Source organism: Suncus etruscus, chromosome 4 (genome assembly GCF_024139225.1).
Source record: "Suncus etruscus isolate mSunEtr1 chromosome 4, mSunEtr1.pri.cur, whole genome shotgun sequence".
NCBI classification, from domain to species: Eukaryota; Metazoa; Chordata; class Mammalia; order Eulipotyphla; family Soricidae; genus Suncus; species Suncus etruscus.
Window position 1 is genome coordinate 97963240 of NC_064851.1, and position 15759 is coordinate 97978998.

The 15759-nt window shown below is 32.9% G+C and overlaps 1 protein-coding gene across 1 annotated transcript in view; it reads left to right on the plus strand.

The window, feature by feature from the left end:
- The window catches only part of RSPO3 (R-spondin 3), a 105903-nt gene that overhangs the window by 43381 nt on the left and 46763 nt on the right, over nt 1-15759 (plus strand). Inside the window, exon 4 of the mRNA XM_049771137.1 lies at nt 4841-5038. Within this exon, the coding sequence (XP_049627094.1) occupies nt 4841-5038 (198 nt within the window). The remainder of the gene's footprint in view (nt 1-4840; nt 5039-15759) is intronic.

Sequence of the window (15759 nt, forward strand, 5' to 3'; positions counted from 1 at the left end):
GGGGAGGTCCCACCAACAAATTGTTTGTCTAAATAACAAATCACTGTCAGGCTACATTTTCCTTCTTTTCAATGTACAGCTACTACACCGCTACAAGTTTGATGAACACTTGGTTAACAGATGCTAAAACAAAAGGGAAAACAGCATACTAAATCTCAAAATCCCCTGGGCAAGAGCGAGGAAAACCTTTGATGCTGCACTGATGTTGGCATATGCACACAAATGTCCTTCTGATTCAGTACAAGATAGTCTCCAGGACTTCCCTGGGGTTCTAGAAGACAGAGCCATTAGAAACTGCAGTACTGAAGTAACAACTCTAATTGGAGATTTAACCATTTCAGGTCAACCAGAGTGTGTTCCATTTCTAAATTATGTTTGCCAGAGAAAGAAATTGATGGCATTTTAAAGATAATGCCAGAAGCATCTGGAAAGCAATAGATTCCAAAAAGTTCACAGCTAGCATTGTTCACTCTTTTCTGTTGTTAAGAAAAACATAGCTTAGGAACAAGTTAAAAGAAGAAAGCACAGAAGAAAGCACTCTGAGTTTGTCTCTTTTTCAGCATCAAAGGTCAATTATTTAAGTTTTAAATTGTGAATAAACAAATAGGGAACCGTTCTGTGGAATATTCAAGGATAGATATCCTTGATGAGTTTCAGGATATATATATGAATTTCTGTGTCTAAGAAAAGAAAAAAAAGGTATATATTTGGATTTTATAAGTTGTTGTAAGTGCTATACTGAATCTTTGAAGTACTATATTAAATGTATTTTAATAATGCTAAGTAGTTCATGTTTTTCTCTCAAAGAGAACATTCAACATCAACTCTGGCACTATTTTGTTGGTTATGTAAACACACTGAAAATTTATATTGCTAAGAGAGATACTATTTCTTAACACAATAATATTTAAGACTTTTAGATTTTAGAATAGGGGCTAGCAAATAAAAGTTTTGGAGTGAATCTGGCTCTTTTCCATTGAACCAATGGATATTAATAATCTCAAACAATAACATAAATCAGCAAGTTTTGTTCAGGTCAGTCTCTGCTCCAAAAGGGCTTTCTGCTATCCTGTGATATCCAGCACACAAACACTGTGGATCAAAACTAACTGTACAGCCTCTACCTTCAACAAATATGGAAAGGAGAGCTAAAATGATGATCTTAAGGAAGCAATGTGACTTACTTAGAGTGCTATAATTAGTACTTAGACTTTAGCCTCTCGTGCCCACTAAAGAGTTCGAAGATTATATTACTCCCTTTGTTAAAATCTACTCTGTGTGACCTGTTACACATATTTTATAAAGAAGAGCTATCATACAAGGAAAATCTATTCGGAGAGAGAATTGAATGGAAAACTTGTCAGAATATATTCATGCTCTATGAATGGCAGGTCAAGTTAATAATTGAGTTAACAAATAATCACAAAATTCAATTTTATAAGTTATCATATTTTCATCTGTGTTCCAGGTATTTTCTTCCATTCTGAGCCTTCATTTTTCATCCTCATTGCTTCTTATATATATCTGACCTTGCTAAAGTAGTCACAAAGGGACAATATCTAACTCTAAACACTAAGTAGCTAGGAATATGACTTTGTTTTCATCTCTATAAAATCATGAAAATGGTCAGCAAGGATTAAAGAGCACATGAGTAATTGTGTTATAAGTCTCCTTTTGGAGATAAATCTTACTTAATTTTGTCCCAAACAAAAATGTATTTTATAATATGCAGACTAACATTTAAAAGAACAGAATGAGCATTGACAGGTACTAATTACTTTTTCTAAAGTCCTTTCTTCCTTATTGAATACTTAAAAGTTTCTAGTAGGGCCAGAGAGATGCCTCAATAGCATTGGGCACATGTTTTTCCACACAGGAGTCTGGGTTTGATATCCAGCACTGCATTTATACATATATGTATATACAGATATATACATATATATCAGCAAGCAAGCCTGGAGCAGCCTTAGGCACCACTATACCTGATCTAAATGGACTAAAATAGAAATTTCTTATGGTATGATTGTTTTTGACACACAAAATAGAAAAATACAGAAGTTGATTAGTGCTATTTTACTTAATTATTAAACTAGTGTCTCTGTTCTAATTGACTTTTAAAGACAAACAATACTTAAATCATTTTTTGCTATGAAAGCATGCTTCACAAAGTTTCATTTTTTAATAAATATTTGGGCATCTGCATTGTAGATATTTTATTTGTTTTTGTTAAAAATTATTTTACTATCAAAACTTTTACAGTATTATCTTCTTAAAGCTGTCATAAACTAATTTGTTTTATATTTTGCCTCCTTTTTTCTCAACAAAACTGACTAATCTTCCTATGAATTTTATAATTTGAACTATTCATAACTCCACTAAGAACTGAGCTACTGATAATGTAATTTTTAACCTCTTTATTCTAAAAACCAGTCATTTTCCTAGATGGTCTTTGCCATTATGAAAAAAAAGCCTTGAAGTACTGGCAAACTTCACATTATGAAAATATTTCTCATGTTGTTTTTCTCTTAGTTCTAGCCTGATATAAAAGTCAAAGTGACAATTCCATTATTTTTAATTTTTATTTTCCTATTTTATTTACTAGATGCTAGATGTCCTTCTTTTTTTTTTCTTTTTCTTTTTTTTTTGGTTTTTGGTTTTTGGGTCACACCCGGCAGCGCTCAGGCTCTACGCTGACTCTACTCCTGGCTCCACGCTCAGAATTTGCTCTTGACAGGCTCAGGGGACAATATGGGATGCCGGGATTTGAACCACTGCCCTGCATGCAAGGCAAACGCCCTACCTCCATGCTAACTCTCTGCCCCCTGGATGTCCTTTTATTTGAATGTTCTGAAAATGCACTGTAGTCTAATAGTCAATATCAAGTTAAGAGATGAATCTTCAGTTGTCAAGAGTTAAGTAACTGATGGTTCTGTCTCTACCAAAATTAATGAACATGAAGATTATATTAAAATTGATTTAATAAAGTTAATTTACTTTAATAAAGTTAATTTACTACTGCTAGAGCAGTAGTACAGTGATATAGAGTTTGCCTTGCAAGCGGTTGAGTTGGGACGGACCATGATTTGATCCCCAGCATCCCATATGGTTTCCCTAGCCAGGAGTGATTTCTAAGTGCATAGCCAGGAGTAACCCCTGAGCGTCACCAGATGTAGCAAAAATAAATAAATAAATAAATAAATAAATAAATAAATAAATAAGCTCAAAAAACAAATTCACCCATCTAATCAGTTTATTTAATTATTTTAGAATCAGATATCTAAAAATGATTGAAAAAACATATGAAAAATATGTGGTTAATATACTCATATTTTTAAAATATTCACGTTTTTTTTCTTTAGATTGGAATGTAGCATTCTGCTTTTAAAATAAAGAATTTGGGGCCAGAGCAATAGCACACTGGTAGGGCATTTGCCTTGTATGCTGCGGATCTGGGACAGACCTGGGTTCCATTCAGGGCATCCCATATGGTCCCCTGAGCTTCCCAGGAGCAATTTCTGAACTAAGAGCCCGGAGTAACCCCTGAGTACTGCCAAGTACACAGCCAAATGTGACCCAAAAATCAAAATAATAATAATAAAAACAGGAATTTGGGGAAGAGTGATTGGATAGTGGGTAAGGCATTTGCCTTCTACACATGGTCCAGCTAGCTTCAATTCGTGTAACCACAAATAGTCCTCTGAGCCAACCAGAAATAATTCTTGAGCATTGAACCAGGAGTAAGCCTTGAGCACCCCTGGATGCATACCAAAACAAACAAACAAATAGAAAACCCATAAAATAAAATAAAAAAAATTTAAATCAGAGGTCAGTGAGAAAGTTATTGGGACTTTTGTAAAAAAAAGAATCATATCTGAGAGTTATTATTGCAAGCTATGTCTGTCATTGGAAGTTTAATTTTTATGATATAAATCTTAGTGTTAACAACTTTCAGGTATTTACTTTCATTAAAAAGCAAATAAAAAAGTAACGTTTTAAGACCTGAAAAGGAATTAGTGCGCATATAAAAGTAAAAGAAAAATCTTTGAAAACATACATTATTTCTTAAAAATCAAGTAGTGTACCTTAGAAATGACTTAAGCTTGGAATTAATTTGAAAGTTGAATTGATCTTGAATTTGGTTAAAATAGATCCTAAGTGCAGACCCATTAATGAGTGAAGATATGTAGGCACACAAAAGCACATAAAGTGGCAAAAGAAGTTCAGAATAGACAAGGGACTAAGGATCTGTATTTAATTTTTGATGATCTCTAATCCGTTTATAGAAGAAATATTTTTAGAGCATGTTCCAGAAACCTGCTAAACAGCATCACAGATATTGCTAGAAATGTAAATTCTCCTTTCCCACCTCAAACAATTAGAATTAGAATTAAAATTTTTAGTATGAGGCTCAGTACTCACTTCAGATTTTCTGTGAGTCAATTCTCTAGCACATGTTATCAACTATCTTGTCAAGTTATTAGGATCAATCTGGCATTTCAAAGTGCTTTAGAAACTGCCAATTATTGGTTATTACTAAAAAATTTTATGCCTGGCTGGCTAATTAATTTAGAGCAAAAAAATCCCAATGCAAAAATGAGTGTACTTGATAATAAAATGCAAAGCCAAACAAACACAGAACCCTAAAAACAACATGTTCTTGCTTTTTCCTATCTCATTGTTTTACTTTTAAGTCATTTTAAAAAATAAACCCATCCTTGTTTTGCAGAGTTTCTGCTCAGAATATGGGCAAGTATTAATGGAGGCAAAACCTTGTTGTTTATTTAACAATTGTGACAGCATTGAGAAACCAGCTGAAGCTGTTTCTGATGTTCTGTTTCAGTGCACTGTGAGACCAATGAATGGAGTTCTTGGAGTCCATGCATGAAGAAAGGAAAAACATGTGGCTTCAAAAGAGGGACTGAAACACGGGTGCGAGAAATAATACAACATCCTTCAGCCAAGGGTAACCTGTGCCCCTCCACCACTGAAACAAGAAAATGTACAGTGCAAAGAAAGAAGTGTCAGAAGGGAGAAAGAGGTACAATCCTAATAACAAAATGTTTTCATCTAAATCTTTGTCCTCTGATACAAATTTCTTTGTTTACTTAAGAATCTTTAGCAATACTACTGCTTACATACCTAAAAAGTGTCCCAAAAATATGTTGGCTGCAAATGACAGAGCACAGATTCAGTCCTTTTTCAAATTGAGCCTGACTATCAGAACTTTTAAACTACAAAAGAAGTTTGCTAATTGAATCCTGATGAAGAAAACTGTGTTACAAGAATTGAAGCCTTATTTTTCTTTTGGGCCGCATTTCTCCTATCATTCACCTTTTCAGTGTATAGAAAACTTTTGAGGTATCTCATAGACACAAGCTCTAATACCAGTTGACACAACCGAAGTAAACATCAGTCATCAACTTAACTGATTTTTGCAATTCATACATAACAAGCACAGTAACTAGATTGCAAGCTTTTGTACCTAAAATATTTTAAAGATTACACAAAATTTAAAAATATTTATGTTTTCTGTTAGGTTGTTAAGGTAAATTAGTACACAAGAGTATAAATATGTTAGTATTTATTGTTAATATTGACCTCATATTCTAATTAAGTGTCCAAAATAATACTTTAGAAACCAAATACAGATATTAATTAATGACGTCTTTTCCAATAGTTTTCGGGTTATATTACCTTTATACTACACATTACAGAATGTATTCTGTCGATATTAAATAGTTGAATCAGGGTTTGTTTGGAAGGCCTGTAACTGCTAAAGTTACTTTAAATGTGTTCTGAGAGAAATTCAAATTACACTCAAGATATTGGAAAGTGTAGGCTTTTTAAATGCAACTTTTATGTTATTATCAAAGTGCTTTAGAAATTACCAAATATTGGTTATTACTGAACAATTATATGCCTGGCTAGCTAATTAATTTAGAGCAAAAGTTATCCCAATGCAAAAATAAATGTACTTGATAAGAATACAAAAACAGGGGTCAGAGTGGTGGTGCATGCAATTGGTAAAGCATCTACCCTGCCCTCGCTAGCCTAGGACGGACTGCAGTTAGATTCCCCCAGCGTCAGATATAGTCCCCCAAGCCAGGAGCAATTTCTGAGGGCGTAGCCAGGAGTAACCCCAGGTGTGGCCCAAAAAACAAACAAACAAACAAACAAAAAACAAGAAAACAAAAACAAACAAAACCTTAAAAACAATATGTTCCTCGGCATCTCTGCCTACAAGTTTGTTTTGTAGCTTTATTTATATTTTCTGGCAAGCCAGTAAAAGAACCTTGTTTTGTTTTGTTTTGTTTTATTTTATTTTATTTGGCTTTCGGGCCGCACCCGGTGACGCTCAGGGGTCACTTCTGACTGGCTATGCACTCAGAAATCATTCCTGGCTATACTTTTAGAAATCGCTCCTGGCTTGGGGGACCATATGGGACACTGGAGGATCAAACTGCAGTCCTTCCTAGGTCATTGCATGGCAAATGCCATACCATTATGTCACTGCTCTGGCCCCTAAAAATACCTTTTTAATTATATTTTTAAAGAAGTAGGGCTGCCTCTGTAGTTGAACTTCCCTTACTTAGATCATCTGTTCATTTACTCATTGATTCAATTATTCATTCAACATTGTTTTATTGATTTCTTATATGATGGTTGTACATAATGTTGAGCTCTGAAGAGTCTCTTATCTCTAGGATATTCTCACTTTTCTTAGCGTGCAATGGGAGATTGAGATGTTTAACTGGACCATCACAATATCTTATAGTAAAGGACACTGGAGCTGTGTGAATCATTAGTTCAATTAGTTCAACAAAAATATGATCATACTTCGCAAAATAACTTTCAATCAACTAAAAGAAATGACAATCATCAGAATATATAATACCCATGATGTCCATTAATAAACAAGTGGTAGAATGTGATAAAATTCTTGAAGATATGGATCAGATTAAGAGAGACTTCAATTCTATTACAGATTTAAATGTAGTTTTGGTTAAATTTAGGTTTCAAGTATGAAATTTGGCTAGTTAAAAATGTCTTTCAGAAATTTGCCACCAATTAATTTAAAACATCTTAGATTTTTAAAATTTGGATTTGAAAATAGTTGATCAATCTTATTGGTAAGCTCCCATAACTGTACAGTTACTATTTAATATTTTTAATTTAATGACTCACAAGTGGTCTTCATTTATTTTATCTATAAACCCACTATGTCACTAATCAACATTCCATATTCTTTACTTTCAAATACTATTCAAAATAAATAAATAAAGGGGCCGGAGAGATAGCATGGAGGTAGGGCATTTGCCTTGCATGCAGGATAGTGGTTGGAATCCTGGCATCCCATATGATCTCCCGAGCCTGCCAGGAGCTATTTCTGAGCATAGAGCCAAGAGTAGCCCCTGAGTGCTGCCGGTGTGAACCCCAAAACCAAATTAGTTAATTAATTAATTAATTATAAATTTAAATACCAATCAGGAAATTTTATTCAATAAAATTTTAAACTGTGATTATTTTATCAATCACAATGGATAAATTGAGATTTTTATCTATTATTTAGTAATGTGATCTTTTAATGGATTTTATAGGATTCAAACATTAACTTTGAAATACTTAATTTAAAAGCTAGTTATAGTTAGATTAATAATGCCAAAAGAAATTAAAAATAGTAAGCTATAATTAATTTCCTCTTTAAAATTTTTTTTATATTTTTAATATCATTTTTTTTATCTTTTTATCTTTTTAATCATTAGAGTTTAATATAGTGACACTTTGATTTATGAAAAGAAACTTTTATAGTAGGAAAATTAAGGTGCCTTTTCAAATTTTATAATGCATAGACTTACTAAGAATTAGAGATCCTACTTATAATTAAATTTCAGATTTTCTCCTAATTCATCTAATCTTCTTTCACTGATGTCTAGATGTAACAAAAAATTTTTTTCAGTGACTAGAAATTTTAGAAAATTCGTTTCTTGTTTCATTTTCTAATATTCTAACTATAACATTTTACTTTACTTGGTAGTAGCTTATGAAACATGTTACTTAAACATAAAGAAACCAAATAAGCCAACAGACAAAGAAGTCAAGAAGTTAACTGCATGGCTAGAGAGATAGTACAGTGGAAAGATGCTTGCCTTGCATGTGGCCAACTTAAGTTTGGTCCTCAATATCCCATTTGGTTCCCTGAGCACTACCAAGAATGGTTTCTGAGAATAGTGCCAGAAGTAAACCCTGAGCATATCAAATATGAGATTCCCCCAAAATAAAAGCCAAACAGGATGAGGGCATGCTCTGCATATAGAAAACCATGGTTTTATAACCAGCACCATATGATCCCTTAAGCACTACCAAGATTGATACCTGAGCACAGAGTCAGGAGTAAATTCTGAGAACTTCCAAATATGCCACCCAAGATAGAAAAGGAAAGAAAATAAAGATACCAAATAGAAAAGTAGTTATAACCTACAGTGATGAAGACATGATTCCTTCTACTCTCCTATAATATAGAATTTTTTGTAAATACTTATAAATTTATAATAAAATATGTTGGGGCCAGAAGAATCACATAGCAAGTAAGGCACTTGGCTTGCCCATAACAGACCTAAGTTAGATCCTTGGCACCCTTTATGATTCCAAACCTCACCAAGTGTTTCCAGAGCACACAGCCAAGAATATAACTAGAGCACAACTGGATGAGCCCTCAAAATCAAAATTTAAAATAATCTATTTTAAGGCTTACATAGTGAACACTTCTAGATAATAAGCTGAAAGATGTCTTTTAAAAAAATAAAATTAACCCAAACCTTCCACCTAAATATATATATGTATGTGTATATAATTTACTGCCTAAAATGTTAAAAATTGATGGATAGATAACACATATTTTAAAAAATATGTACATATATTCAGGATATTTTCCACTATTCAATAACTGCCAAAGACAAAGTTTCCAGAGAAGAGTGAAAATATCCAGGAATTTTTTAAAATATACACAAAGAAACTGAAGGGGAGTTTAGTAACAAAATGAATAATTCTTGTAAGATTTTTTAATGATATGTGATCTTCACAGTGATTTTTATATAGCAACAGTATTCTATAATAATTATAGCAAAAGAATCTGAGATGATAAAAATAATTTTGCATCCACAAATATAGATTTTTATCTGATGTACTGTTTACACTATTAAAAAGATTTTTTGACCAATTTTTTTCACCTGTCTACATGTTCTTAACTTGTACACAGCCAGCCTGGGATCCCTATACGGTCCCCTCAGATATTGCCGAGACGTGGCATCTTCCCCCAATAGGAAATTTATTACATTAAAATGTACATAATTTCTGAATTTCACATGTATTTAATTTAACATATAGTTTAAGCAATTATAAATGTCAGGCTAGAATTGCATTACATACATATGCAAAAAAAACAATATTTGAGGGCTGAAAGATAATTCAAAGAATTAGTATGGATGATTTGGTTGTAGAAAGTCTTGCTACCATCAGCATTGATCGCTGATGTCCCCTGAGCACCATAGAGTTTTCCCCCAAGCAACTCACTGAAACTATTTTCCGAGTATCACTGAAGATAGTTAGCAAATCAAAAGCAAGCAAAAAATGTAATATTTGAAATGAAATAAGTAAAATTGTAGAAAGTGAACTTGTAATGATTAGCAACCTATATTTACTGACTATTTGGACAATGTGTGCGACAACCTTAGATAAGGAAAAGTGAGAATTGGCAGAGTTTTGAGTACGCATATCTGAGTCAGTAAGTGTGCACTTGGGCTGCATTTAAGACAAGAAGGTATATTATTTTTTGTGTGCACAGTGTAAGGACATGGGAAGAAGAATGATTAAGGATATTTCTCATCAATTTTTACATTCCTTTACCTTGCTGAAAAATTTTATAAGTTTTTTTTTTGATTGAGCTGTTTCTTTTTATTTTTTTAAATTTATGTTCATTTTTTTTGATCATAGTGGCTTACATATTGTTGACAATGATATTTTAGGTACATATTTACATAAAATCAGGGGGGATTCCCATCACCAAATTGTCCTCCCTACACCTCCGGTTTTGTCCTACCACCCATATCCTCTTCCCTCACCCCCAGGGTAGCTAGAATATGTGGTCTCCTCTGTATCTAGCCTACTACATAGTAGTCTTGCACCTGTTTGGTCCTGGTGTCTCCCTTGTTTCCCCCTCTAATTGGGGGGGGGAGGGCAGGACTAGCTAGTTCAAGTTACGTGGTTTTGTTTGAAGGAGAGAAAAGTAATAAACTGGGGTAAAAGTCTAATACGCCGAAAATAAGCAGAATTCTTCTAGAGGCTCTCAACATCGGTTTGAGAAACGAAGGAGAGAAAAAAGGTGAAACATTCCACCAGTACAAAAAGAAGTGTCAAATATCCAGTGAGGACTCCAACAATAAACACAAGCACCAAAAAAAAAAAAAAAAAAAAAAAAACACCACAAAAAAAAACCACAAAAACAAACACAAAACAAAACAAGCAAACAAACAAACAAAAAAAACTTTTATAAAAAATTTTTTTATAAAAAAATTTTATAAGTTTTTAAGGTAAACTTAGTTTTTAATAACCAAGCAAATAAATGAGTATTTTTTTCATGATTTTTTTCCTGCCTTTTAATTACTTCTTAAAATATTTTTAATGGCTTTCTGGTGATAAATAGTTTAGTTTCCCACAGGAAGAATTTATATTAAATTTAACCCATTTAAATTCAGAACGCACATTTAGCCAAGATATCCTTAACAATACATCAACATCACAAATTAATTCATTAGCTCAAAATTACAAGATAGAAGTAAGGTTAGAGTATTCTTTCCCTACCATCAGCTTATACAGTTAGAATATAGACACTTATCTTGCTGTAACTCAGGAAAAGTTGAATTTTTTGCTCTTTCCCAACACCGATTCAGTAAACTAGAACTTTGACACAGGTTATAGAAAACAATCAACAAAGTAAAAACTAAGATAAAAGGCATTAGACTAAAAAATAATAGAATGGAGCTTTCTCAAAAAAATAAATGTTAGAAATAGAATATGATCTAGGAATTCTACACCTAGATAACCCAAGAACACAAAGATAGTAATTTGTAAAGCTGTATACATAATATGTTTTGAAGCATTGTTTATACTATCCAACATATATAAAAAATTAAGTGATCCATAAAAATGAGTGGATAAAGAGATTGTAGCGTAGACACTATGCAATGCTACTTATGTATAAAATCAGAAGAAGAAAGACAAAATCTGAATGATTACAACATGTGTCATATAAATATGAAAATGAGGGAATAGTCAGTTTCTCATGAAACAAACTCTGAGAATCAGTTACCAGACCTGTAGTTCCCTTAGAAAAGCGAGGCAGAGTCATAGGAAAGATCATATTGACTATGGGGAAGGGTTACTGGCAATTTGTTTGTAGGTATGGCATATATTATACTCCTAAAACTTATTAATATTTACACTCTTAAAAATCATAATTCCTCAGTAAACCAATAATTCTTTAAAACTTCATTCAAAAAATATGAGGAGTGTAAAGAGAGACATTTGATGTTGCTCCCCAGAGGACATTTCAGATTATCAAGATTAGGATGAAAAGTATACTAGTGGCATCTAGTGGTAAATATCCCACAGTGCACAGGCACAAAAAAAAGTACCTATCTGCTAATAGAACATTGGAATAATAAACTCAATAATCTCTTTTTGTTGCACTTTCTTGGGGTCACGGCATTTCCTACCAAAATGAGTCAATTGTTTTGACTCTGAAAACTTGGTACAAATCTTAAAGAACAATGTTACATAATGGTAATATGTAATTAACAATGTAATATAATTGGGTATAACAGGGTAGAAGATTTTGCTCCCAAATATAAAATAATAATAATTTTTGTTAAAAATAATTTTTTCAATTGAAATATTTCTATGCCATACCAAAAAAACAACACATCTAAAGTATCTAATAAGGATTTACCATTGCCCCAAATAGTACCTTTAATTTATAGAAAGTTATTTTTTAACAAAAGATATATACATTCTCTTAATAACTAAGCCAAATTTTTATTGATTTTATCAGTAGAGAAGCTTTTCAATTATTTACCTCCTACTTCTTTCTTTAGCCAGACTAATCATGATGCAATAGCTATCTTTCATTTGTAATGTCCTCCTATCTATTACACTGAATTACATACAGCTGCCATTTCTGGTAGGCCATTGATAGGCTATACTAGCTAAATATTAGCAGCTCACAGATTTTTAAACTCATACAAAATTTAAACCTTACCTCTAGCGCCACCTCCCTGGCCCCAAATGTAGTACTTTTCAATCCACTCGTGTGTTCAGTATATGTAGTACAACATACCTGTGGAGCCTAATGAAGTACTTGTAGTATGCAAAAATTTTTCATCCCCTAAACCAATAATCCTGTGCAAAAGTACATTATTTCAGTTATTTTTCTCTGCAAAATAATCCAAAATATAGATGTTTATTTTTAAAGCAATTGCCATTTATTTCACAATAATTCTTTGTAAGTAATTCACTCTTAAGTTCTGGTTGAGCTGTCTCCTGTGACTGACTGAAAAGTCTGAGGAAAGAGTCCTATGTTTCTATCATCAACAATATAACTATTGAATACTATGGAACTTCTCAAAGGACAGGAGAATGGACTTTTGTTTTTTATTTTTTATTTTTTTGGGCAGTCACACCCAGCAGAGCTCAGGGGTTGCTCATGGCTCTACACTCAGAAAGTTTGCAAGAAAAACGCCCTTGCCTCCATACTATCTCTCTGGCCCCGGACTTTTGTTTTTTAATTGGCATAGACTGGATTCTTTAAATTTGTTTTTATTGAGGTGAGATTGAATTACAAAAATATACAAAGAGTGTGAAGATACACACTAATATGTATATATCAATATATAATGTTATACTACACCCTCCAACAAAGTGCCATTATCTCTCCACATTCATTTAGACCCTTTTTAATCTATTTCCTACACCTTTGGTAATCTGTACTCAGAGTTTGTTTTCTTGGAATATAATTTATCACCTTTTATTTTTTTTTCATATCACATTAATGAGATCATCTAGTGTTTGTTTTCCACTTAGCATGATACTCTCTAATTCTATCCATGTTGCCTCAAAAGGAAGAATTGCATCCTTTCTACGGCTGAATAGTAATCCATTGCATAGATAGGTAATGATAGATGCGATGCTTGGATGGATGGATAGACTAGATAGATAGATATCCTTTATTCATGTATCACAAGTCATTGAGTCAGCTCTTAAGACTGAGCTAAAAGTATGACTTTACTTTCATAATGTTCTATTAGACTAAGTAAAAATTCAGCCCTCACTCAAGAGTTGAAAAAATAAATTGTATCTCAGTAGAAGAAAAGGTTACTTTGCAAAATACCATGTATTCACGTGGATGTGTGGAAATTTGAAACCTTTCTTGCAGACGAATGTGTTTACTCTTTCATTAAACATGTTCTTTACAGAATGCTACTACCCAGGGTACTATCTCTTTAGTACTATCTCTTTATAAAAAACATTCAAATTTACATTTAAAAAATGTGTAGTACAGGGGCCGGTGAGGTGGTGCTAGAGGTAAGGTGTCTGACTTGCAAGCGCTAGCCAAGGAAGGACCAGGGTTCGATCCCCTGGCATCCCATATGGTTCCCCCAAGCCAGGGGCAATTTCTGAGCACTTAGAGAGGAGTAACCCCTGAGCATCAAATGGGTGTGGCCCGGAAAACCAAAAAAAAATGTCTAGTACAAATTGATTTGATTATATTTACGAGTTTGTAAAGTATAGGATATAAGTAAGCAAAATTCCAGATCAAAACTCAAAAAATATTTATCAAAGCACCAGTGATATCCTAAACATTCATCAATGCTGAGAATATAGCCATGAGCAAGAAAAGGCTCCTGTGGTCGTCGGTTTTTACATTTTGGATTGGTATCATGGTTTATTTCACCCTACCAAGCATTGTGATTAAATCACTTTTATCATATACCTATGCTGACAGTTTACATCTTTGTGACTTGCTCCCACAATTACCGCAAATTTTATTAGCTTGCTAACACATTTACCAAGATATTTATTTATGCTGGTAAAATAAAATATCTCAGCTACTTTTTGGTTTTTGTCTAAAAACATACACACTTATATTTCTTCCATGACTACTATGTTGATGTGCTAGGATGTGTTTGTGTTTGTAATAGGGCTAAGTAGGGTTAAAGGTACAACTTGTGGCTATGGAACAAAACTGAGTTAACGGGTCCTTTGGAGGATTGACCCCAAGACCTTGGCTGGATGTGCAGCCTGTTCAGGCCAACAGTAATCCCTGCCAATTAGGAGGGCTCCCTAGAGAGTGAGACTCAGAGAGCATCAGCATAAATTTAAATTCTGGACCCCCAAGTATAGTTTCCAAAAGAGCCTTCTTGTCCTGTGCTAATTACAAAGTAAACATTTTTCCAGCAAAAAGACACTTCCTCCTTTCAAAGCTCCTTGTCCTCCTTCCCACTTCCCAATTACAATCACTCCTTAAAACTGCTGGTGTTGCTGAAACTTCTTTGGCAGAGAAGATATCCTTCATTTGAAGGCACAAAAGAATTATTCATTTCATAGATTGTTATCTTGTTCTCTTTTTTTCTATTCCAGCAGCTTCTTCGCTGAAGCTTTACAGACTCTGTAGATTGTAATAATCTGAAGGATTATAGACAGAAAGGACTGAGTTCCTAGGCAGTTAGGCCTCCCAAGAGGTGTGACTAAACACTACAATCAGTTTACAATTAAACTCTTTGACTTTGAAATGAAAACAATCTCAGACTCATTAACATTAAAACCTTCTCATTGGGCCAAAAGCAATCATTCAATTGGCTGAATGCTTGTTTGCCTGTGGGTTGCCTAAATTCTATCCTCACAATTGAGAGCTACTAGAAGTAGTAACTCTCAAAAGCACAAAGCCTAGAGTAGCCTCTGAGCACCAGCAGGTGTGGCCTCAAAACAAAAAGTTAAATTAATAAACGTTTAATTACATCATGCAATTTTAGCTTTTTAAATGAAAAAGAAATTATGAAATAGTATATCCCTTATATGTTGCTTTTATACTAGACACCAAATAAATACCAAAAATATTTTTTTTTTGCTGATGAACATCCAAATATAAAATTTCTAGTATAGTGGACTATTATTATTTACATGCATTATTATTAACATGTACAAAACAGTTGTCAATGGGAAATTCTTCAAATTCTCTTATTCAATCTTCTTCTGCTATGAGCCACAGTAGTAATTTAACTTATTTAATTTTTCAGTTCAGTTTTTTTACCTTGTTATAAGCAATCCATTCCTATATTTTAAATCAGAAATATTGTTCTATGATTTGCCATTATTTTTAATTTTTCTGCATAATTATTTAAAAATATATGCATTATTTTAGTACAAAACAAATATGTTAGTTTCTATTTTATATTGATGTCTTTTTAACCAAGATGTTAGCCCCTTTATACTCATTATTAACATTTTACTTAACAATGAAAAATCACTTTAGAAAAATAAACATAAAATAAACAATAAAACTATTAGCTTGAGGCACAGTTTGTTCTAAATATTCAAACTTTGTTATTTGGTTCATCACTTTCTCCTCTCTCGCCATTTTACTGTTTATTGGTTGTTGTTTTTTAATTTACTGCCTTCCTTCTCTTGTTTTCAATTTTTCTTTATTTA